At 47.9% G+C, this 26,108-nt stretch overlaps 1 protein-coding gene across 4 annotated transcripts in view; it reads left to right on the forward strand.

Annotated features, from left to right (window-relative positions):
* PRKAG2 (protein kinase AMP-activated non-catalytic subunit gamma 2) overlaps positions 1-26,108 on the forward strand; it is a 2,090,293-nt gene that overhangs the window by 692,396 nt on the left and 1,371,789 nt on the right. The window contains exon 1 of one of the 4 annotated variants that reach the window (XM_069647771.1): positions 8,325-8,675. The exons of the other annotated variants lie outside the window; for them this stretch is intronic. Coding sequence (XP_069503872.1) covers positions 8,637-8,675 — 39 coding nt within the window. The 5' untranslated portion in view covers positions 8,325-8,636. Of the gene's footprint in view, positions 1-8,324; positions 8,676-26,108 lie in introns of those variants that run through there. 4 annotated transcript variants of the gene reach the window in all.

A 26,108-nucleotide genomic window follows, 5' to 3' on the forward strand; every position in this document is an offset into this window, starting at 1 on the left:
GCTCTTTGATGTTGTACTCCCAGCCGGACTGCTAAAACATTGACCATACGTAGGAGGATACAACAGTTTATCCTATTCTATCACTTTCACTGTATTTCAATGTGAAGGAGCCTGCCAAAAGCTCCAGGAAGTTGATGTGGACAGTTTGCTCTTTCTGTGACCATTCCCCCCCTGTCCCATTGTGGACAAGGTCCACATTCTCCCTGCCCAGCCCATTTTGCTGGCATCTGACTCTAGCACTTTCGGCAGAAGGATCAAAGGTGTCCTCCCATATCAGGCCTCCATGAGCTTCAGTCACCAAATGAGTTCTTCTTTGGCCTTTGAATAACGACTTATCAACTGGGAGTACGACAGGCTCCTGCATTCACGTCGGTCTTTGAGTCGGTGGATAGGCCTGTACAGAAGGGGCAAGAGCCTGAATGGATGCTGACAACATCCCACCTCCTTTCCCAAATGTCTGAGGGAGAACAACGTATTCTTTAGGATAAGATGAATCCCTTGACTGATTCTGACAATCCTTTTGTCCGGAAGGAGGATGCACAGCCATGAATCTATATCGAAGCCCAGAAACTATAAGCCTATCCCAGGAGGAGGCCAGTGTGTCTCATTCAGCAGTGTCCATAGTCTTCCCGACAACTGCGGCCATAGATGTAGAGGGGTACAAAGGAAGGACAGCTCACCCTACTCCCTGGGGCAACCCCCATCCACATCCCATATAATAGTGGTTTGTTTGTAATCCCTGGCAGTCCCTCTGGTAGCATCAGGTATATTCACTTCCAAATCTCTAGAGGAAGACTTCTCCCTGAACAACTTAGTGGAAAGTTCCACAATGCATTGGCACAACTGTAATCCCTTTACGAGAAAACCTACCCACTGACAGCATTACAGCTATTAATGAGGTGCCACCTCCGGCGGGCAACGAGCAGACGCCTGCATTGCAGTACAAAACGTGCATTCAGCAAACACAAGAACACAACCCCCTAATGACAGAACCCAACCTTGTGACTAGAGGTTTTGGTCCAGTGTCGCTATGGCAATGGGAGCACGATGTGAGGGACAGTCTCCGCAGTGCTCTAGATACATCCAGGAGGTCCTGGAAGATACACAGGGCATCTATGAATGGACCAGAAGTTCTTTGTATGAGCGCAGCACAGGCGGTGACATGTCGCGTGTAGCACAAACCAATGAGCGGGCTCACGCTGAGGCACCAGATACTGTGCCACTGCAGTCAAACATGCCAAGAATATACTGTTATAAGCAACAGTTTAGGCAGTTGTTAAGCAACAATCCTACACTGCATACGATTAGGATTAGTGAATACAGAGGATGGCACTTAACTTGATGGTGTCAACAGCAAAAAAGAGAGGATGAAATTAAGCTGACACACTCTTATATAAGCTCATATGTAAACACATTGGGTGATCTGGGAGGATAACCTAGGCCACCATGTTGGATTGGGATATATTTTTTTTATTAAGCATTAAAGACAATATGAATGCATAATAAGATGTTTCAGGGCTTGACATAGACTGTGCACGTGTGTTGACATCACAGTAAGGGACAACATAGAAAATGAAAGCACACAGGGTTACAGCAGTCTTTTCTAATTTATTACATCACAGGGAGTTACAGTGCAAAGAAAGACTATGTGAAATACGTATGATGGATAACTGATATTATAAATGGAGCAGCATTTAAATTCTATTAAACTGCAATTGAGGCTTTTTCGAAAAGTGTGTACTATAAACAGAAGCAGGTCTGTGGACTAACAGTTTTCGCAGATAAGGTACAGGAGTAAAAAGGATTTGCCCAAGATCAAACACCTTAAGTGACGAAGCTGGGATACGAGTTCAGTCGACAATTTAGCAAAAAGAGTATGGGCCTCATTCCGAGTATGGCGGTAAGGGATAGCGGCCACCGGTAACGAGACCGGTGGCGGTAATCCCTTACCGCCATACTCCGAGTTCCCTCTGCGCCCTCGCCCTTAACGCCTGCTTTGAGCAGGTGTTAAAGTCGAGGGCGCAAAGGGGCCTCCAAGCCAATAACGGTGACCGTAATGAACGGTCACCGTTATTTGCATCTTCCCCATTCCCATTGAGCCCTATGGGGGCTCATTTGGGAATGGGGAAGAGCCTTGGTGAATGGGGAATTACCGCCCCGCCAACCTTGGAATGGGGCGGTGATTCCGCCATCCACCAAGGCGCTGCCGGTCCGGGTACGGCGTCAACCAAGGCGTTAATAGCGCCATTGGTTAGCGCCGTACTCGGAATGAGGCCCTATGTCTGTGGCTTTATAGTTCCCATTTCTAATGGAAGCATACAAGTGACGGAATGCTAAGTACGGCTAGACTTTTGCTACTTAAGTGTAAGCCTTAAAAACACACAACCTGCAGTTGTAATTATGTACAATGTGAAGAAAATGTCAAGTTCCAAAAAAGAATGTTTTTTTCTCCATAAGATCACCGAAATAAATGAAGGCCCTATCATCTCTTAACACCTACACGTTGATATTAAATTAGCTGAAAATCTGCCCTTTCAAATATACAGGCAGGGTTTGGGAGAGACCTGTTAAGGATGCCGCAGCCTGCAATTCGTGGTTTGGGGTGACTGGGGACTGCAGGGCCCTGATGAGAGCAAGGCCTGGGCAGCCGCACAGGTAGGCCATGAGCAAAGGAGGTCGCAGGGGGTCAACTCCCCGTGACCTCAACAAAGATATTGTAGGTTGAAGAAAGGCTGCTTTGCATCTTAAAGAATCCTCACTTTAGTTACATGATGACTTTTCTCTTTAGCTTACCCTTCGTGCGTGTTCCACTGAGTCAAGGGTCAGTTGGCAGCTGTGCTGAACAATGGGGGGACAATCTGCAGTGCCACCGAAGTTGGAGAGACAGACACCCTTGCCCCCCCCCCTGAAATTACGCCCAATCGTTGAGACCCGTTGAGACCCGGGGACCCGTTGAGATCTTCTCACATCCCCCACTGGACACCACTGCCTGGTCACCCGCTTTTTTTTTAACTCCACGCCATTTCTGCTGCTGCTGCAGTGCAGCTAGTTATTCAGACAGCCACACCTGTTCGCCACTGGAGGCAACTCTGCTTCCCCGCCTCCAGCTGTTCCAGCGCTGCTGGCCAGACATCATCCACCAAATGTCATTCCCGCTCGGCGCTGCTCCTCTTGGCTCCCTCTAATACAATCGATCCTAAGGATTTCCACCCGGCCCTGGCAAATTCTGAGGTCCCGTGTTCTGTGGCGTTGCACCAGCTGAAGTGTTTTTGGTCAATGCCCGCTCTCTTCCAGCTCACGCCAGTCATTGCTATGACTTATTACATGAACACCAGGCAGATATGGTGTTCATGACAGAGACACGGCTAACTGATGCCTCTCGAGCACATATTGTCCCGGCCATAATTATAAAATTCTTTGCCCATAGAGGCTCGCCTCGCCCTGGTGGTGGGCTTGCTGTGATTTTCCTGTCTTCTCTTAACTAAATGACACTGCCTATGGAGGCTCTGCGGATTCGCGCCTCTAGTTCAGCTTCACAGACCTTGCATGTGTTACTAGTTTTCCATCCACCCACACCTGATTCTTCCTTTTCTTTAGCTTGTATTGAGCCAGCTGCTAATTTAAAGTTGCATTACTCTAATGTTCTTATTGCCGGAGACTTTCACTAGCATCCTAATGATTTGTGAAACCAGGCCACGGTTAGCTTTGTGTCAGCTATGGGGATCTTGACCTCCCTCAGCTGGTTCATGGGCCAACTCATAACTTTGCCAATACTTTGGACCTCATACTTTCAACTATGTCTCCAGTGGCATTGGGCCTCGTTATAAGCTTGCCGGTCCGTTAACAACAGTACCGGTAAGCTGGCAGGTACCGTTGTTACCGGACCGGGAAACTATGAGGTCTGCTCGCGGGGGCATTTTTGTCCGCCAGGTCTGTCCTGGCGGGCGGACCGGCACCCGCGAGCAGACCATGTCAGATGCACCTGCACCATTCACGAATGGTGCCGGTGCATCCGACAGCCCCATTCCCATTGAGTCCAATGGGACTCAAATGGGAATGGGGAGCAATATTTTCCGGCGCCCGGGAATGGGCAATTACCGGGTCCGCCGGGGCTGTAATACCTCAGTAATTGCTGACATCTGTGGTCAAATTATGGCTGCCCATGCATCAGCTTCTGCCACTGACCTGGAAACCCTAGAGCTGGTTCTTACATTGACGGCTGAGGGACTAGTCCCTCAGAAACTTTCCTGTCCTGCTGAGCCCTGGTTTATCCCTCGGTTAGCTGAACTGCGGCTTCTCTGCAGGCAGTCACAATGGAAATGGCGGTCTGTGTACTATCCGAACATGAGGACCTTGTTTCGTTAATCCATTTCCAAATATAAAGCCATTTTTGAAGCGAAACGACTTCATTTTACGAAACGTGTGCAAGCTGCCCTGAACCAGCCTACAGAGCTTTTCTGCTACTTAAATCCCTCTCCTCAATTTCTACAGATGACCGCTCAGTAGCACCCTCTAAGTCCCTTTGCGATTCGCTGTCCAATGACTTTGTAGATAAGATTCTGGCCATTCGCCAGAATATTGCATCTACTAATATGTCTACCCCCATAAAGGACTCTGCTTTGCTAGGAAATAGTCAGGGACTTTCTTGGTCGTTGTTTACCTTGTTTTCTCCTGGGTGATATTGTTAATGCCACTCTGAAGATGAGATCAGCCTCCCCTTTAGACCCTCTCCCTCTTTCAGTGATGAAACCCATGATGCCGGCCATTGCTCCTGCGGTCGCTGATGCTGTACACCACTCCTTTTCCTCTGCTCTTATACCTTTAACTCTGAAGCACGCTCTAGTGAAACCTCCCCTCAAAAAAAACTACCCCAGACCCTTCCTTGCCTGCTAATTATCAACCTATCTCTTTACTACCCTTTTTAATGAAGCTTTTGGAATCCCTAGTTGGCTCTTTACTTTCTTCTTTTTTGAAAGATTCCTCTTTTTTTTTCCCTTCCAGTTGGGTTTTCGCCCTGGCGGGGGTACTCTCTTGGTTCTTGTTTCAGTCGTAGATGATCTTACTTTGCTTTCTACCTGCCTTTGACACCATTGACTACTGCGCCCTGCTCCTACGATTGTCTAATGCAGGTGTTTCCGGCTCAGATCTCGTTTGGTTTGGTTCTTTCTTATCAGATCGTCCCGAGTCACTTTTTATTCGCCCTTTTCAATCTGGTCCTGGTCCTGTTTCTGTCACTTGTGGTGTCCTCCAAGGCTCGGCTAAATCTCCCATTCGGTTTAACGTCTTCATTCGGCCTTTGGTCAAGTTTATCCAGTCCCATAGGTTCCGTTGTTACTCTTACGCCGACAATATTCAAATCATCATGCGTCTCAATCTGGCTACAGCTGACTCTGCCGTTCGGCTGCGGTGCTGTCACAATCCGTAGGTAACTGGATGAACCAAAATTAACTGAAGCTGAATGTGGACAAAACGGAGGTCCTGGTGATTGGTCCTTATTCGGCTACTTCTTTCTGCACATCGTCCTTCTGGCTGATTTCCTTAGGTCCTATTCCTACTCCAGTGACTCTGGTGAAAGATCTGGGCCACAGCATGTCTCTCTGTAGAAGCCCAGGTCAGCATAATCTGTCAAAATGGATACTTCAAACTGAAAATTCTTCGTACGGTTCTTCCATTCGTACCGGTTCGCCTGCGCGCTGCAGTGGTTGCTTCAGCTATCCTGGGGATTATAGACTATTGTAATTCCCTTTAATTAGCTCAGCCCCATTACCTGCTGAATCGTCTGGAGGTTTTGCAGGACTCGGCAGCTAGGGCGGCCACAAACACTCCCCGTTGCGCCTCTACTTCCCCAGTTCTCTGCTTCCTTTCATTAGCTACCATTTGTCTGTCGTATTGAGTTTAAGGCACTATGTATACTGTGCCTCTTATGGAACTGGCGCAGAATACCCCCATGAACGCTTTTGCCTGTATGTCTGCTCTCTTGGACTCTAAGATCTGAGCAGGCACGTTTGATTCAGGGGCCTATGTTCAAACGCTCACAGGTGGGGTGTGAGGAAGGGCCTTCTCTGAGGCTGCAGCAGTTCTTTATAACAATCTTCCTCGCCCCCTTCGTGGGACGGAAAATCACCTTTTATTCCGCTGCCATCTTGAAAACCCTCCTTTTTTCAGTTTCCTTTTGTTCCCATTTTGGCTGCCCCCCCCCACACCTCCTCTTGGTTTCTCTATAGCGCCATGATGCCTTCATTGGTGAGGGTTTGCGCTTTACAAAAGACATTAACATTCCCAGCATCTTGTGTGTCTTGGACCCGCTGGCTGATGCAGCCACTGAAAAGCACTGCATAGTTGGAACCTGTCCTTGCAGCTCCATGACTCGGCCCCGCCCCGGTGCCGAAAGGAACCAGACTCCTGGTGTGATGCCGGAAAGCCTGGCACCACACTGTTGTAAGGTACTGTGAAGAGGCCCTGCCCCCTGGTGCACTTATAGGACTGTACTGATATTTAAGACCCGGTTTGCTGGCTTTTGCTTAGAAGACATGTTCTTGAACACTGATGTTGTGCCAAGTTAGGCCCTGTGCAGCTACTCAAACTGCTATTCTACAACAGCTTGCCTTCTCTGTGTTTCTTTACATCTTTACAGGAGTGGGTTTGGCGTGTGTTTTGGTCAGTTATCTGCATTCTATTGTTTCATTAAAAGTCTATATAAAGAACCTTGATTGGGCCGTCTTTTATTTTGGAGTCTTTGTACTATTGCTGTTTTGGGTTGGTATGGTTATCACATCACCCCCACCCCCAGATTAGAGAAGGGAGGTATTGCTGTCGGCCTGTGCCTGATTCACCGCTAAGGCTGGGATCACTACTGGGTAAGTTGTAGTGTGGGTTTGAGTAGGCGGTTTAGCCACTACTCTTCCCTGTATTCCTGCAGAGGGAGACAGTGTGCACGAATTTCAATGGAACTAGGATTAGGTCTAGTCCCATCTGGGAAACAGTCCCCAGTTTAATCTCACAACCACATCCCCTTCCCAGGAGAGTTTTTTTTTTTTACTCTACTTGGAAAATGTAAGGTTTCCCTTAGCTGGTAAAAGGTGAGTTTACAGTGGCATAACATTTCAGTATCTATCAAATGTTGAAAGGAACTGGCAAATGATGGCAATAGCTGGCGAATGGTGTGAGTGACTGCGGGCATGATGCCAACATCTGAGAACGTGTGGTGATTCCTGGCACATGATGCAATTATCTTGGCAAATAATAGCAACATCTGCCAAATGTTGCGAGTGCAAGGCTGCATCGGGGCAGGCCCAGCTGTATTGTGTGAGTTTGTGATTGTATGAGTGCAAAGGCTGTCCATTGGTGTGAGTGTGTGGGCCTATGATTGCAATATCTGGTCAATGGTGTGAGTACATAGACATGTGAGGCCACTAACTGTCAAATTGTGTAGCTGCGCAAACGATGGCACAACCTGGCAAATGAATTATGCAGCAGGGCATAAAATGTCAACATCTCGCAAATGATGGCACTTTCTGGCATTTGACACGTGCAGCTGGGCAACTGATAGCCAGCTGTGGCGAATAGAGTGCATATGTGGGAATATGATGGCAAAACCTGAACCATGGAATAACTAACCCGGCATACGATCGCGGCTAGCAAATAGCCTGAAGACGTTGGCATGTTACTGGTTACTTATTACTCTGGTGGCGCTTCGACGCTTCGACCTATAGGCATCTAAGCGCTCTGCAGAGCAGCCATAAAAGAAAAGCAGACAGTTAAGAGCTGGCATGCGATGCCAATGCGTGGAAAAACATGTTATTAGTATACAATATCACCAGTTATGTAGCACGTGATGCTAGAGGACCCCTACTTCTAAGCACTGTAACCCACGTTTTCATCGTACTCTGACGAGATGCTAGCCTGTGTGGTGGAGGCTGGACACAGATGTCCCAGCCAGGTGAGCGGTTAACTTGCTGAACTAACTTACACCAGCTGTGTGGTGGTCATTCCAGCTAAATGAAGCCATGCCATGGCACGTGTGATGGTAGTTGCTGGCAAACAGCCAGAGTGCCTGGATGACCGAGAGCGTGAGAGCACGCCCATTTAATCGCAATACTGCAAATAATTCCAACACACACAAGCCACGGCGGTGGTTGTGTTCATTGCCTGCTTATTGTGTTGGATTGTGTGCCTGTGTGGCATGCTGGCACTTGGCTGGAGGGTTAAGTTACGCCGCTGCCTGCTGTGCGCTCGCTCCACTGTCTGTAGAGGCATACATACATACATCATGTCTCTGGCTGCGCTCCGCTCCGGCTTCCCCCTGCTCCGACCACCGGGCGATGCGCGGCGCTGCTTTTGCGCGTCTAGTGCGTATAATTAGCGCACCGTATTCTTAGCCCGCCCGAAGTGTTCACGCGACAGGTTGCTGCATTCCTGAAATGGATCGGATCCGCGCCTGGCATGCGGCCGAGTGACCAGAAAGCGGTGCCTGCTGCGGTTTCCTGGGTGGCTCGCTGCGCACCCCGCGCCGTCGCCTCGTCGAGGAGCTGCGCAGGAACACACCCAGCATTGATCGCCCATCTGTTGCAACGGCGGCACCGGCGGCGGACGGGCTGGCATGCCTCGGCGCCCGCGCCGCTCTTAATGCTGCCCGCATGGACCTCTCCACCCCTCCGGCTGAGTGCCTCAGAGCTGTGAGTCTCCCCTCCCCCATCTATATATTCCGAAACCTGTTTTAAGGCCAAGTACTTCTGGCGAGCCATCCGCAGGCGTGTGTGTGTGCCTTTGCTGTGTGTCCTCCCGGGGCGTGCTGGGTTATGGTGGCGCCCAGTGTGAAGGGCGTCTGTGTATGCACGCGCCGCCCGAAATTCCAAATTGCTCTCCCTGAACACAAGCGGCTTTTTATGCGTTTATTTTTTTTTTGCGATGCGCTAAAGTGACTGTTTTTCTAATGCCTCTGAAATAATTTCACGCGATTCTTTGCCGCTGTTAGCTGAGAGGGTATGTTGTCATAGGAGGGGTCTAGCGCTTGGAATGGATCTTGCAGGAGTGAGGCGCTGTGCAGTCTGATGTGAAGGATGCCTGCAGCTACGTGGATGTGGGGGGAAAGCACAACGCCCCCGAGTGGCCCCGCGACGCGTGTTGCATGCAGCCCTGACTTTTGAGCCACTAGCACTGTGCATGCGGGTCGTGTAGGTAGGTACATACTTACAAATGGGGGCAAAGAAACTGCCAATGCCAGAATTGTATGGCATATTTTTGGTTTTATATAGCGGAAGTGCTTTATATGCAAAGGTCCACTGGGCAAAAAGCCAGTACTGGCAGTGTCCCCTTTGACACGAGGGTGGGGGGTGGAGGGGCATCGAGGCCGCACAGTGGTAAAGTGAATTTTGCCGGCAGAGTGGAACTGGTCTTCAGGGAACTCATTACACGTTGGGCAGTAAGTGGTAACATTGGCGGTAGCTGAGTTACCGCCAACTTTACCACTACGCCAAATTATGAGTTTTGGCTTTGAGTGGAAGATTTACCTCCAGCAAAACCCTGGAGGTAAATCTTGCCACTCCACGGCAAAGGAATCGGCAGAATTGGCGGAATTACCACTGCAGTAATTCCGCAAAAAAAGCCCCATTGGGTCCGATGGACCCAAATTAAATGGGGAATTACACTGCTACCACCACTTGTTATCAGGCATAAATTCTGCCTGACCAAGTGGCAGTAACGGTAATTCGTTTTCCTTGGATTTCCGCAGAATTAGCGCCAAACTCGTAATGAGGCTCATTATTTCATTTGAGGCACAGTTTGAGAATTGTTTGGGTTATCACGGTAAGGATGAGTCAACCGCCAGGCACAGGGGATGTATGTACATGAGTTTTGCATATAAACTGCCTCTAGGCGTTAACCGGCCTGCAGGGAACTGGGCTTTTGTAAAATGTGAAATTTCTCCCTCCCAACATCAGATGGTCATATTTGCTGAGAAGTTTTCCAACTAACTTGTAGGGCAGTCCACCCCTCTGGGTTGGTTTCCTTGCAGGCCAGTCCATCCCTGTGGGTTGGAGTCCTTGTGAGCCAGTCCATCCATGAGGGTTGGAGTTCTTGTAGACCAGTTCACCCCTGGGGGTTGGAATCCTTGCAGGCTAGTTTACCCCTTTGGGTTACAGTCCTTGCAGGCCAGTCCAACCCTGTGGGTTGGAATCCTTGCAGACCAGTCCATTCCTGTGTGTTGGAGCCCTTGCAGGCCAGTCCACCCCCTGTGGGTTGGAGTCCTTGTAGGCCAGTCCACCCCTGTGAGTTGGAATCCTTGCAGGCCAGTCCATTCCTGTGGGTTGGAGTCCTTGTGGGCCAGTCCACCCCCTGTGTGCTGGAGCCCTTGCAGGCCAGTACCCCCCTGTGAGTTGGAGTCGTTGCGGGCCAGTCCACCCCTGTGGGTTGGGATCCTTGTGGGACAATCCATCCCCTGTAGTTTGGAGTACTTGCGAGCCAGCCCACCTCTGTGGGTTGGAGTCCTTGTAGGGCACTCCACCGCTGTGAGCTGGAATCCTTGCGGGCCAGTCCACCCCTGTGTGTTGAAGCCTTTGCAGGTCAGTACCCCCCCTGTGAATTGGAGTCAATGCGGGCCAGTCCATCCCTGTGGGTTGGGATCCTGGTGGGACAATCCATCCCCTGTAGTTTGGAGTACTTGCGGGCCAGCCCACCCCTGTGGGTTGGAGTCCCTGTAGGCAGTAATGTCCTATGGTTTGGAATCCTTGTAGGCCAGTCCACTCCTGTGGATGGGAGTCCTTGTAGGCCAGTTCACCTCTGTGAGTTGGAACCTTTTCTTGACATGTGAAAGTCATGGGGTGGCCAGCAGTTTTGGGAAAGTCAGAGTGCAGGGCGCCTGTGGCTAAGAAACAAGATGAGTGGCCCAAGTTGGTAGCCACCCTCCCTTGGGCGCGGTCATGTTTGCAATATACAAAGAACCAGGAGAAGTTTCTGGCAAAGCTGCAACTCATATGCCACCCCTTCTCCATGAACGCCCTATGCTTTCCCGGCGGGCAGTTTCTAGACAATGTGCTGCACAGGGCAACGCAACAAATATTGCGACCCCCTCATGCGTTTGCGGCTCACCCCTCAACACAAGCCAGGACAAACCTAATTTGGAAGGTGCTGAGTGGAAAATGTGTATCAATACACACCCGTCATGTGCCGTTAGTGTCTCCTTTTGTATGTTTTGGGCACTTGGATCAACTGAGCAACTTGATAGTCTGTGTGCACATTACTTGCAATTGGATGCCTGTGTGGGCAGTCTAGGGAAGAGTGCTAGATGTCCAAGACATGGCAGAATAGAAGGTCCACTTTTTTTGTTTGAGGATTGTGCATGTTGTGTGTTCAATATGATAAATGCTTATCATCACTTTGTAATGGTGTAAGCGTTATCGTTGTGCTTTAGTAATGGCTTCACGTGTAGTGGTATTTTGTGTTTTGTTTATAACTGAATGTTATCCAGTAATGCACCCCTGATGCATCGCTGTCCGCGTAGCTGAGCAGAACCTGCCGATGCCATCAGTAGGCTCGGTTCAGAGGGCAATGCTTGCTGTTGGAAGGATCGTATTAGTAAGCAGTGCTTTAGCGGACAGAAAGCACTCAATAAATGAAAATATTAATGAGAAAGTCCATCTTGCACATGGATGTCTATACCAGGAAAATGAAATCTTTAGTGGTGCATTTGAGGGTTGGCGTGGCAGATGTTGGCAGCACCTGGGCATGTGGGGTTATGCCTTTGATATGGTGACTATGCAAACCTTGTGCTGACATTATGGCATTAGAGACTGGCTTTGGCCCGTGATGGCAGCTTCTGCGAAGGTACACATTACGTATGGTGACTTACTATGCTATGTTCAGACATTACTGGGGAGTTCAGTGATGGCACCTGCACGGGTGGAGTTATACCGTAGCCTATGATGGCATTAATTAGGGAGTTTAAGGCTGCACTTGACCCAAGTCCGATAAAGCCTATTGACTTTGCAATTGCTTGTTTTGTTAATGCTGTGCACAACTCTTTTAAAAGTGGTGTTTACTATGCAGCCCAGAGAGGGGCAACACACCATGTAAGCAAATTGAACAGGGGTCTGCAGCCTGTGCCTGTCCAGACGGTTTTGACTGTAACTCCCATGAGGCCTCACCATTTACTATGCTGGCTAGAGCTGATGGGATTTGAAGTCCAGAGCTGATGGGATTTTATAGTCAAAGTGATGTGGACAGCCAAAGGTTGCAGAACCCTGAATTAGAAAAATTACTTTCACCTTTTCATTATTAGCAGGGGATTTGTATGATCGCAACCGCACTCCACCGTGGTGTGTTGTGACCTTCGGGCACTGCCTCTCTATTGCAGTGGTTGAGCATTAAAGGAATGGTTCACCTAAAATTTTTATTTAAAAAAATAGGCAATATTAAAAAAAATATACTCGCACTTTTTTTTTTTATTCCTATGTAAAATTTTGAGCTATTCAAGCTCAAAATTAGCAAAAGTAAGCACATGGGCGCATCCATTTTGTGAAATGGATGCCCGCCTGTGCTGGCTTTTCACAAAATGTATGCCGCCATGTGCTTGCTTTTGCAAATTTTGAGCTTGAATAGCTCAAAATTTTACATAGGAATAAAAAAAAAAAGTGCGAGTATATTTTTTTTAATATTGCCTATCTATTTTTGAAATAAAAATTTTAGGCGAAACATTCCTTTAAGGCTGCATACTGCCCAGTCTCTACCTCTTCTAAAGCTGTACACTGCAGCCCCTTGGGTGGCTCTTCTGCTGGCACTCCTCAGGCTCTCTAGAAACACATGCCCGCTAACACTGGCAAATGCAAGGACGAGACTGCGAGCGCACAACCCACCAGAAAAGTCAAACTTTGCTAGGATGTCACTTTAGCAACGAGTTGAGCAAAATACCTACCGGTACAGCAGCCAAGACAATTCACCTTCTTTACAAAGAAATCACAATGTTTTCCAGCTCATAAATGTTCCTCTGTAATATGTAATGACCCATGATCATGTGCGCTGAAGAAAGAACAGTAAAATAACAATGCCAGGAATCAGCTACCTTTTCACACCTCCTGAAAACTAGGAGATGGTACTTTATCAATCGGTGCGTGTTTTGAGTGCATTTTTGTATTCCCAGAAGTGTGGCATGCCGCAAAAATGGAAGCCGGTGAAGGAGCAGTGGACGGAGAGGGAGCGGATGAGGCTTAGATCATCAGCGCTGGTCGGAGCTCTCGTGCACACAATTGCACCTTTTAGCTCCTGTGAGCTGCTGAGCCTGGGCCTCACAGTGTGCAGCTTTGTGTCTTTGTGTGTACATCAGTCCCTCTTCAAACCCACCCCGGACCTGACTTCCCGCCAGACATTTCAGCCAGCATGGTGCCCGCTTTCTATAATCCCGGCACATCAATGGTGCATGCGCTTATGGGGCACCCTTCTCTGTGGCGCCAGCCCCCCTGGCCTGCCCTTAGAAATGCCACTGCTTCACCGGGCAGGTGGGTGACAAGATGACTGCACATACAAGCGGCCATTGCTTCTTTTGAACCCCTGTTGCAGTGTCTTGACTTGTGCAAAACAAACAAAGTGATGGCTGGAAGGTTTGGAATTAATTCTAACCTCTGGCATTGCTCTGGCCAGCCCTCTAGACCATTGTTCTTCAGCCTGCCAAGCCATTACAGAAGTGGAAAGCCCATATGCAAATCAGGCTTCACTCCACCCCAAAGGGGGCTGTCCAGCCCGAACTACTAGGTCACATCCCTTCTGCAGGAGACCACAAGCATCCCCAGACATGTTTTGTCCTCATTAGACGTCATCAGTGAGAAGTAGCTTGGGTGTCTAGGCCCAGCAGGCAGTGTCTTGACTCACCAGCCCTGGGCTTTGTTACTGAAAGAGCCCATTGGCTCTATTAGGCAGCAAGTGCTATTGGGGGTTATGTGGTAATACTGGGCTATGGTAGTTACTTCAGCAGCACTCTCTGCACATATGGCACTGGTGTGGCTGAACTAAGAGTGCTTCCACACCACTGTTGTAAGAAGGGTTGCTCCACTGAACCCTACATTTTCCCATCGTGAGCTGCCCCCCTACTCCCCTTATCAATCCCAGCCCTTCTGCTACCCCAAACCCTACTTGTTACCTCTTAGGTGTTTCCCCATTTACAGCACTGCATTGGGTCTCAGCTAGGTCTGTGCTTTACAAAACCACATGTGCATGCATAGATGCACACCTACAGGGTGCAGTGGTGACACAGGAGAGCTGCATCTCTTCCGCTACCCCCACACCCTATGTTTTATCCCTCAGGTGCATCCCCATCTACACCACTGCAATGGTTCTCAGCTAGGATTGCGCTTCATCAAACCTACATGTGCATTTATGTATGCACACTAGCAGGGTGCAGCCGTAACACAGAAGAGTTACACCGTGTACATGTAGACATTGCTAGTGTTCCCTGCAGAATATGCTGAATTACTTAAAACCCCAAGGAGCTCCCGCTCCACATTTCACCATCACACATAAGAGCATGTATCAAGGCTTCATGTGCATTTATATTGCACTGGGGCTCCTGGTCCACATTTCACCATCACACATAGGAGCATGCATCAAAATCTCATGTGCATTGAAATTGCACAGGGGCTCCTGCTACACATTTTACCATCACACGTAAGAGCATGCATCAAAGTCTCATGTGCATTGATATTGCACTGGGGCTCCTGGTCCACATTTCACCATCACACATAGGAGCATGCATCAAAATCTCATGTGCATTGAAATTGCACGGGGGCTCCTGCTCCACATTTCACCATCACACGTAAGAGCATGCATCAAAGTCTCATGTGCATTGATATTGCAGTGCGGCACTTGCACAGCCTGGGTCCCTATGACCGGGCCCGCCGTATCCCTAATGCGCACATTTAGCATGGAGGGCCAATAGGGCTTATGATTGACATCTACTGTATGTCCCCTCATCCAGGAGGGCCACATCATGACCAGTCCACACTAAACCGAGGGAGCGCCTGTTCCCGTCAGCGACCCAGTGCTCAGATTGGCACCATGTTTTCCAGGATTGCAGTTACCAGCTATGTGGAACAGTGGACCTGTTACTTCTTTGCCCCTTTACCTCCTCCCATGACTTCACAAGAAAGGTTGCCTTCATACATCCTTTTTAAGGGGTGGACCAAGGCTTGCAATAATGTCACTTACCCCTGAAATCAAGACACACACAGCACGGCTCGATTACTCCATGTAATCACTCCGGGCTCCTGCCTCCAAACCACAGAATGTGTCGGTGCTGCGTGGCAGTATTACTGAACACATCTAATGTGCTAGAAATGGTCCAATAGATTGGGCTATCTTTTTCTTAATAGCTTTAAGTGGCAGGGAAGTTTGAAGCTTCACGTACCACCTTTGAGTTGGATCTCTTCTAAAAGCATATGTTTGATGTAGAAGTTCCAGATTCAGGTGGGTAAATGCCTGCATCATCAGATAGACCAAGGCCACCTACCCACTCAAAACTGAACGCCTGGTGTGAGGAATTCGACGAGCCGCATGGGGAGAGTGCGCTCGCCTGGGCTTTTTTGATTTTTTAATAATGAAAAGGAATGATGCGAGACCAACCTCCGAGGACTGTGTGAGGCCATTCCACACACAGTCCATCTACTTCCCACACAAAACGCATAGCCACATGTACTCCGAGAAGACCAGCCTACAGGCGCTGTCTACCCCTGACATATTCAGCTGGAATGTGACAGCCCCGGGTACATCAACACATCTCAAGGAGGGGGAAGGCACACATGCCTCCAGCATGGGCAGCCTCATTTAAATATCAAAAGGCCCCATGGATCTGCTTGCCCTCATATCCCCAGAGATAGCTGCAGATTACCCTATAGTTCTGATGCAGTATACATGACTTTTACATAGTTTGCCTCATGAACATCTGACAGGTCTTTAAACTCGAGAGATGATCGATGTGACATTTTGTCAACTTGTTGCTCTGTACGTTAATCATTATTACACCATAGTCCTTTTGAGATGTGTCTATTAGCCACCTATTTTTAGTTTTGGGTATTAGGTGGTGCTTAAGTGCCACTGATAAGCCGAAACTATTGCATTGGAGTAAAGATAGGGTGGAAATGGGGTGTGAGGGGGAGCACAAAGTTTTTAGGTGTTTGTGGTAGTTAACCCACCCACTCCCCTGCCGATGGCCGTGCTAATCCTTGTGGCCATCCCAACCCACTACCTGCCCCTACCCGCCCAAAACACATCCTCCTCGGATCACTTTGAGATATCTGTCAAGCAGTAACATAAAACTGTGTGCCGTATATGGCCTGCCAGTGTTACTTCAAAGCTGTCATCTGAGGAATAATGACTCAGTTACATCTTTAAACATGTTGTCGGGGGGAAATTCTGCCGGGGTCGGCCGGGCTGTCCGCAGACCTCCGGGCAGGGAGGCCCCAACTCCTCCCGTATATCCCAAAAGAGATAGAGTATGAGACACACGCAAGAAGCAAGGTGACTCTGCTGTTTATTAGACAAAAACGGCAGGGATGGGTCAAGGATCGTACGCGTCTGTCCTGACACACACACAATCGTGGGGCTCGCAGGCCCTTTTTACCTTAGTATGACGCGCTACTTGCGTCACCTTGGAAAGTTAGCAAAAAACCTATCGCCACTCTTAATTGGTTGCTCGAGTGGTAGGGTTAGTATAGCATACGTATAGAGAACAATATTAGTGGACAAGGGTTAGTCAGGTGATATATCTGGGTTGTCCCTACAATTAGATACATGAGAATTGTTACATGAAGACCCCTGATGATTGGTTAATGTTAATGGCGTCAGTGATAAGAGCCCCATGTTCTGATTGGTGTGCCTGCGAGCTTCCCAGCCTGGGACCATCGCTGTTCCCAGCTCTCGGTGTACCTGTCATTTGCAACAATGTTTCACTATGAGTACGTGCAGACAATGTAAGGACTTATTCATAAGCTGGAAGGCCGACTACTCCCACTGTCGCAGATGTCCATTAAGCCTTTTAATTGTATCTGCCTGTGTCTTGTAACGAGGGATCCAGACGCCTTCTTCCTCCTGGGCTTGGCATCCTGTCAGGTTCGGCTTGGTCACGTGAGGTGGGACCGTGTTTGAGGCAGAATTCTGCACAATTAATATTGTTTTTCCACTGTGTGCCTGGTTTAATTTGCAGGTGTGATTTTAACGTTGGTGTGCGGCGTGCGAGGTTGCAACATCGTGCCCTTGATGGTCTGCTTTCGGAATGTGGGTTTGCAACATTGCGACCTTGGCTGTTTGCTTTCGCCGGGCTCATTCTGCAGGATCAGCAACCTGACTCTTGTTCTTTTAACGTCCATGGAAGCTCTTGCTTGCGGCCTACTTAGGCCTGGTGTATAGATAGAACCGTTTGGTGCACAGGCGCTTTAGGTTATAGTATCATATTGCCTTATGAACAGTATCGTGTCTTCGTTATATTTCTCATTATGGCACCTGGGTTTAGGAGAAGCGTAAGCAAGCTCTTTAGATGAGTTCATGATGCGTCTTGCGTTTCTGCATTTTGAGAGCCTATGTGGAAAATAATAAAGATGCACGTCCGTGAGTATGTCTGTCGCCTACGTCATAGCACTGAGTATATTCTTCGTGTAGATTGGTGCGGGAGTGTCCAGTGTGTATATTTGCACAGGTGTGCTGACCGTTGGCTAGGTCGTCATGGCATCTCTAACGACGTGTAGGTTTTAGTCTAGTTGATCCGTGCCGCAGGTGTCGGCATGGGCAGGGCGGGCTGCTGGGCAGGCAGATGGACACATCCGTATGTTCCTGTACCAGGGTATTTGGTCGTCTGGTAGATGGGCAAACTCTTCTCGTGGCGGGTGCCTGGGCCGTGATCCTTTAGGCCAGGCGCGAGAGGGGAAGGACGGGAGCCTGTTTTTCCATTCTCCCACTTCAGTCCCCCCTCTGGTCGACTTGTCGACCACAAACATATCCTTTTCGTTATCTCCTCTTACTCTCCATATCTTAGTTATTCCTCCTAAATGTCCATAGTGGTTAACATGATCTTCAAATGACCAATACATATATTCACAGGTTCCTCCAGGAGTACAGTATACCCATTTCCCTATGTAACTCCTGGGGTTTCTTGGGTTCTCGATCTTCACCGATGGTGGGTCCAGGTGGTTGGTGATGATCTGGTTGCGCAATTTCTCTCTCTCTTGTATGATTATGCCTGTGTGTTGGCCGTCATCTGCTGGCATCAAGGGGTGCATTCCGACCATTTCAAGCAACTCGTCAGTGGTGCGTGCCTTCCGGGCCTTCCAAAATCTTATTATGATCAGTGTAGCTCCAGCCAAAGTAGTACAACCAACTATAATTTTCAGTCCATCTGACAGCCAAGATGGCATCCATGACCATAATAGCGAAAACCAGCTCTCATCCTTGTTGACACCTTTACTTTCATCCATCATTTTGGAGTGCATCTGGGCCAATTGTGAAACTGCTTCTGTCAGTGTACCGTTGTCAGCATCGTTGGCAGGAATGAACGTGCAGCATGATTGTCCTATCTTTGCGCAAACTCCTCCTTCCATGGCTGTGAGGAGATCCAATACATATCTGTTCTGAAGTGCTACCATCCTTATAGCTCGCAGCTCCTCTTTTATTGCGTTGAATCCATTTACTGCAGAATTGATGGTCATCATTAGTTCCCATCTAGTTATCTGGAGCCATTTTGCGTTTGCGTAAGCCTGCAGTCCCGGATGAATTATTGAGGAGAAGAACATTGCTGCTCTGCTGAATAGTCTGTGTTCTGGCGGAATTGAAGTGAGTGCCGTTTCCGACCTTCCCCATAGGTAATTTCCTGTCAGAGGTTCTCCTTGTCTTTTCCTTCTATTTAGGACAGTATCATTGCCGTTGGTTCTGTTCCCTGGCTCCTCCTGAGGTGGTGCAGATCTCTTCTTTCTCTTGTCCCCTTCATCCATTTTGGGAAAGTTCGCCACATTCACATGCTTCTGGGGTACCACTAGTGATGGTACATTGACGTGCACCATCGTGCATACACCATTCCACAGAGGAGGCAGTGTGTGGTATGCCTTTTCTCCACAGGCCCAGTAATGGTCCATTATCACTGCTGTTTCTGCTCCCCCCTCAGGTAACTCCATCACGCTTGCACAGTTGGTGTTGTATCCTACGTCCACCTCTCCTTTATGTTGGTAGCATACCTTAGGCGCAGTCAGCGGCAGTATTGTTATTGGGTCTTCATCCGTCTCTAGCCACGTGAGCATGGGTACGTACTTGATCCAAGTCGTCCAACATCTGTGGTTGTGTGCATCGATAGTTGATATAGTTTCTTTTGTTACCATGTTGCTGCCAATCACTCCTATCTCCCATTTGTTGTCCAGGTACACCTTCCCTGTTATCGTTACCAATGGTCTCTCCCAACATCCTGGTTTACCAGGAACTTCAGTGGCGTACCAATCACATGGTAAATACTGCAGTGTTACTTTCTTTGTTTCCCCTTTTGCAGGACCACTTGTTATGTATCTGAATGCTTCAGCATGTAAACTGCTCTTGTGGTAACTCAAATAAGTCTTGAGGAAGTTGTTTTCGTATGGGTATGAGTCTCGTGTTTTCCACACCATATGCACCACTGTCCCTTGAAATCTTCCTTTCGTTTGGAACAGTGCCAAGTATATTATGCATCGTGCTGTCTTTTCATCTATTTCTGTGGCAACAAATGTTCGAGAAGCGCTCATGGCGTATGGTATTAATGAGCAAACGTAGCAGCTGTCTTCTGTTGTCTGCTTACCAATGCGGGTCATGTGTTGGTACCATATGTTGTTTGAGACGTGTGCTGAATCTTGTATATAATTGTCAATACCTTTATTATCTGAGTATGTGCTGCGTTGAACTCTATTTTGCTTGTGCGCAATTTTACTAGTATCACCTGACGTAACACCTGTTGCAGCTGGGGATGGGGGTGGATTAGGTTTGGGTACAGCAATGATATTGATAGCATAGCTGTACTGCCATACAGAGGCAGCCAAGAACCCGGTGATCATCAAAATCCCTATTATTTTTATTACACATGCTAATTTCACCGGCATTTTGCTCTTACCTTGCTGCAGTCCGGCAGCGTATTCTTGCGACGTTAGAGTTGCCCGCCTGAAAATTCTCAATATGCTGGTTATTAAATGTTAGTTGTTGTTTTTAAGCTCTCCCTATCAAATAGTCATTCAGTGCCCAGGCGAAGAGCTGTTCCCACGCTAATCTAAGCGATCTATCTCTTAGGACAGGCAAGTATGGGTGGAGGTCGGGCATTGAGTATTCTATGGCCAAGAGGAATGCTGTGTAGTAGACACGTACCCTTCTCCTTTTCAGGTACGTTGGCCTTTTTATTTCATATACAAATTGGTGTGACAATTCTTCTGGGTAGTTATCGTCTGAGGGTACCATCTACTCCTGGGCAGTGAATTTGTTAGTTATCTATTTTCTTAGCAGTACAATAATACGCAGTTCCTGCATGTGCAAGAGAAAAGAAAAGAGAGCATTCACGTGTTTACATGTGTACGTGTGCAAGATAATGTCCTTCAGTTCAGTTATTACTGCAGTGGGGGTAGGGGTCAATGGGCAGGGGTTTTGGGGCTCAACTGGCGGAAGTATCTTTACTCTTTGAGCGTGTGACCATGGGGTGGGCAGTATGGGGATCACCCCTTTCTTCTTCAGTTATTGTCTCTGGGGAGTCTGGGGAGTGACAGGGTATGGGAACACTTGGGCCGTTGGCTGTGGTAGAACTTTCTTCCTCCGTTGGTGATGTTGTTGCTGCTCTCCCAATGGACCTGTCAGTGGCGCTGGGGCGGGTCTGGAGTTTGTAGATCTTTACATCGTGTAGGTGGTTCCAGGCACGCTTGTCATGTAGCTTTACTGCTCTCGTTGATACCTCCTCTACCAGATGGGGGCCAGTGAATCGTGGACTATTCCACTTCCTGTTGAAATTGCGAAGTAGTACGTGGTCACCTTTAGCAATTTTACACAGTCTTTCTTTTTCCAATTCTTTATCCGCGTCTTCTTGTTGATTGCTGTTAGACCCGCCCCGTGTGCGCTCGAGCTGTTGAGACACAAACACTACACTAGTAATCAAAGAAGACACATATTGGTACATTTCATCACCAAGAACACTCGCTGTACTCTCGTGGTCGGTAAATGCTCTTGACGTTGGCGTTAGGGGAAGGCGCATTTGATGTCCGGTAACCACCTCGTGAGGGGTGAGGTGGTGGTCGGACCCTGGTCTATTCCTTAGCTCAAATAGGGCTAATGGAAGGCAATATAACCAACTCTTCTTTGTTGTTTGCTGTATCTTTGCAATTGCCTCCTTTAATAGGCCATTCAGGCGTTCACATACACCGTTGGCCTGTGGGTGGTATGCATATGCAAATTTATGCTTGATGTTCAGCAAGGATGTGATGTGCTGGAACATTTCGTTTGCGAAATGTGGGCCATTGTCTGACCTTAACACCTCGCACACTCCCCACCTGGGGAAGACCTCCCTCATTAGGAATTTAGCTGCTCTAAATGCATCTGGGTGTGAACATGGCCCTGCCTCAATCCACCTAGAGAATGGGCATACTACTACAATCATATACCTATTTCCTTGACATATGTTGATCATATCAACATAGTCAATATGGAGATGCCGGAAAGGTCCCTCTGGCCGGGGTATGGTACCTCTTATCACCTTTAGAGTATGGCCGGCCGTAAACTGTTGACATGTGAGAAAATTACTGATAAAATTTGACACATGAGAATTTAACTCGGGGCAGAACCAGTCTTCCCTAATTCGTGCTGCAATTACTTCCTTGCCTGTGTGGGCTGGATGATGTAGTTGGCTCAGGGCGGTGTTCAAAAGTGCCAATGGTATAACAACCTTTCCAGTGCCACCCTGGCGCCATAGTGCGTCGGTTGGTGACATTGTGCATCCTCTTTTTACCCATATTTCTTTTTCGGCCATTGGTGCAGCCGCTTGTAGCTCCATAATCTGTGTGGCTGGGAGATGGGTGTACCCTTCTCTTATCAACATCTCCTTAGCCATTCCCCTCCCTCTCCCTCTCTGTGACTCTGGGGGGTTCCATATCTCACCAAAGTATGCAGCATACTTCGCATGTGCATCTGCTGCTGCATTCCCCTTCGAGACGTGGTCTTCACCATTGGTGTGTGCGGTGCATTTTACTAAAGCTAATTCTTGGGGGTCATTTATTACTTAAATTAGTTCAGCCAATAAGAGGGCATGTTTCACTGGAGTGCCATCAGCTCTCCTAAACCCTCTTCTTCTCCATTTCGACAGCCCTGAGTGGACAGTGGATGTAACATATGCGCTGTCGGAGTATATGGTCACCCGTTTGTCAAAGCTTTCCTTCAACGCCAAGATCAGTGCAACTAATTCCGCTGCTTGAGCGGAGTAATGCTGTGGTAATTGTACACATTTCATTGCCACACACACCGGTACCTCCATCATTTTTACCACTGCTGCCCCAGTCCTCCTAATACCATCCCTTTGATCGATAGTTGATGACCCATCAATAAACAAGAGCTCACCTCCCTCTAGTGCGTTTTCTTCAACCTTTCTAGTACATGAGTACATTTCAGTTATTTGCGTACAGTCATGGGCATACTCTCCCTCCTCAATTACTTCTGCTAGGAACCTTGCAGGGTTGACCGTGCTACATCTAACAATTGATAGTTCAGCTCTGGATAAAATGATCTCATAACCTGATGCTCTCTGCGTGGTTAGGGTGGATTTAGGTTTATTCAATATTGCAAATAGTGCATGTTCCACAAACAGTGTAGTTGGGCACCCCATGGTTATTGCTGATGCTTTTTCCACCGCAAAAGCAGCTGCGGCGAGACCTTGTTCGCAAGGGAAGTGACCTAACATCACAGGATCTAAGTGGCCACTGTAAAATGCTACTGGTTTGTAGCCCATGCTTGTTTTTTGAGCCAACACTGCTTTCATTACTGCTGAGTCGCAATGTGAAAATATAAAAAATTGTCGCTCATAGTCTGGGGATGCCAGTACCGGAGCAGTTGATATCGCATCTTTCAATTCATCAAAAGCCTCTTTCATTTCCATCGTCCACCCCAGCTTTTTCTCCCCTTTATTAGCTTCCCTTAACGCCTCAAGCAGGGGTCCTATGTACGAACTGTAATCAAATACCCATGCTCTACAGTAGTTGCACAACCCCAGGAACTGCTGCAGTTCCCTCACTGTTTGTGGCATTGGAGTGTTTGAAATGGCTTGTGCTCTTTGTGGTGCAATCTTTCTTCCATGTTGGGATATAAGTTGACCAATGTAAAGTACCTGTTCTTGACAGTACTGTATCTTTTCCATGTCTACCTTGTAACCTTTTTCAGCCAATATTGTCAACATCTTTAAGGAGTCCTCTCTGCATGTTTTTTCGTTTGTACTGCAAATTATTATGTCATCCACATACTGCAACACTGTGCTTTCCACTTCAATGTTACCCAAATCCATCTGTATTACTCTATTGAAAATTGAGGGTGATTTGCAATACCCTTGTGGCAATCTGGTGTGCTTCCACTTTGTGTTTCTGTAAGTGAAGCTCGTCAGATCTTGTGAGTCTGGGTGCAATGGTATTGAGAAAAAAGCATTTTTAAGGTCGATCACTGTAAATCGTGATGCTTCTGCTGGAATGCCACACAATATTGTGGCCGGGTTTGCTGCTACGGGATATTCTGCTTCTACTATGTTGTTCAAGGGCCTGAGATCCTGTATGAAGCGCCAAGACCCCCCTTTATCCTTGCGCACTGGGTACACAGCCGTGTTACATGGTGATTCTGAGGGGACCAATATGCCATTATTTAGAAGGGCCGTTATGGTTTCATATATGCCCTCATCTGCCTCTTTTGATAGTGGGTACTGTTTCACTCTGGGGAGTATTGCACCTTTTTTCAATTTTATCCTTACACCCCCTATACTTTTTATGCACCCCACGTCATAGGGGCTAGTAGTCCACAATGATTTGGGTACCTTTGACATATCCTCCTTAAAGAAGGGGACTGGGGTGCATGCGGGTGCCTCAAGTGCCATTGCAATTTTCTGTGCTACTTGTTTATAAGCCACTCTTAGCCATATTTCCACACTCATCATAAACACCATTTCACCTTCCTCCTTTTTATCTGAGAACAGCTCCTCATCTGACACCTGGGTGAGCCTACATCCTTCTGCTAATGCTATCACGGCCCTCCATGCTCTTCCTTCTCTGTCTTGGGCATGTACAGCAATGTAATCAGCTGTTGCAATAATGCTATCAATGTCCATTAGAACCACCTTTCCTTCTGGTTCAATAACAGGTGTTTCTGGTCTGAACAGATAGGCTACTGGCCTCCTCCATATTTTCCCTTCTATCCCTGGCATCCATGCAAATGCCATATCTGTTCCATACTGGAATAGTTTGCCATCTACTGGCTCCGCCCTAATCGCTGTCTGTCCGCAGTATGCTTGCATAATCTGTCGTGCTGTGAGCATGTTAATCCCTGGAGTAGAGCAAATTATGCCGTCCTCAGTAAAGGAGATCGTCATATTCAACCTGTTCATTATGTCTCTCCCCAGTATATTTACTGGTGAGGCACTGTAATATAGAAGTGGAACTGACAGATCATAATCTCCAATAGATAAGGGAATGTTATCAGTAAAGGGAACCAACCCTCTAGCCCCAGAGAATCCTTGGGTGTTCATGGCTTCGCCTGACATCTTAAATTTACCTTCCCTTATGCAAGACCGGGTTGCCCCGGTGTCAACAAGGAATGATAATTTTTTGTCACCTATCGTTACCTCTATGCGTGGTTCCTCCGCACTATTAGGTGTTACTGACAGGATGGGACACACCAAGGCCGTCTGTGGGCTGTCCTATTGAGGGTACAACGACTGGCCATTTCCTGTGCAAGGGTTGTGTCCCAAAACCGTCACCCTACCCAGTTGTGTTTGTTGTGCTTGGGGTTGTTGTGTCATCGCTACCTGTTGTTGTGGCAGTGAATATGTTTGTGGCTGTTGTTGTGTTATTTGTTGTTGTTGTTCATTTCCCTGTTGTAACGTCTGCTGTTGTTGTAGGCCCTGCTGTTCCTGTGAGGGCCTTGGTTGTCCCTGTTCACTCCATGATGGTGTTCCTGGTCTAACTCTACACGTGCGTGACATGTGCCCTAATAGTCCACAACTCCAACACACCGGTGGTTCCCTACTCTGCCATGGAAAGCTCCCTGTGTTGTCCTGGTATACTGGTTGCCCTGTGGGGTAGGAATTTCTAAGTCTGCTGTTGGGTGTTATATCCGTATCCTCTCCCTCTCATAATTCCTCCTCTCCCCCTGTTATAATTATAATACCCAGCTCCTGCCATTGGATGTCCTCCTCCCATGTTGGTCGTGTATGGTTGGATTGGCGGCGCCTGTTGTGTTATGTGTTATAGTCTGTGAAGGTGGTATTTGGGAGGAATCTTGTGCAGCCACTACTTGTGTGGGGCTTTGGGTCATTGTTGTAGGCGTAGTTATTAGTGCCCCTTCCATTGTGTATTTAGTAAGCTTTTTCTGTACTAGTTTAGCCTCTTCCGTTTTCGTGTCCTCTTCCTTTTGTTTCATTTTTCCTTGCCATGTCCTGCATTGATGTACTATAGTCAGTTGTATTTTTGGCCATGGTTTTGCTTCCATTCCCACTACTTTCTTTAGTTGTTTCTGAACTCCTTCTGGGAGCCCTTGTACTAGTATATGGTAAAATATTGCTGGTGTTTTATCCCATTGCTCTCTAGTTTCCATGCGCCACTTCTCTTGGATTTCCTGGATATAATCAACAGGATCTTCGTTCTCACGCATCTTGCGGGAGGTAATTGCTCCTATGTCTGATGTGTCTGGGTACTGTACCCTCAGTGCCTGCCATAGTGCATGTCTGCAGTTTGCGAATGGTGCCCCATCATGCGATGTGTTTGTTATTGTTACCCCATGGAATCCCGCTCTCTTCCAAATGTCATCCGCTCTATCCCCTAATATTGATATTAAAAGGCCCTTTACATCTCCTACTGCCAGTTTCTGTCCTGCGGTGTGTTTTTCCATTTCATATATCCACTTAC

This window comes from Ambystoma mexicanum, chromosome 2q (assembly GCF_040938575.1).
Source record: "Ambystoma mexicanum isolate Mex_15411 chromosome 2q, UKY_AmexF1_1, whole genome shotgun sequence".
In the NCBI taxonomy this organism is placed as follows: Eukaryota; Metazoa; Chordata; class Amphibia; order Caudata; family Ambystomatidae; genus Ambystoma; species Ambystoma mexicanum.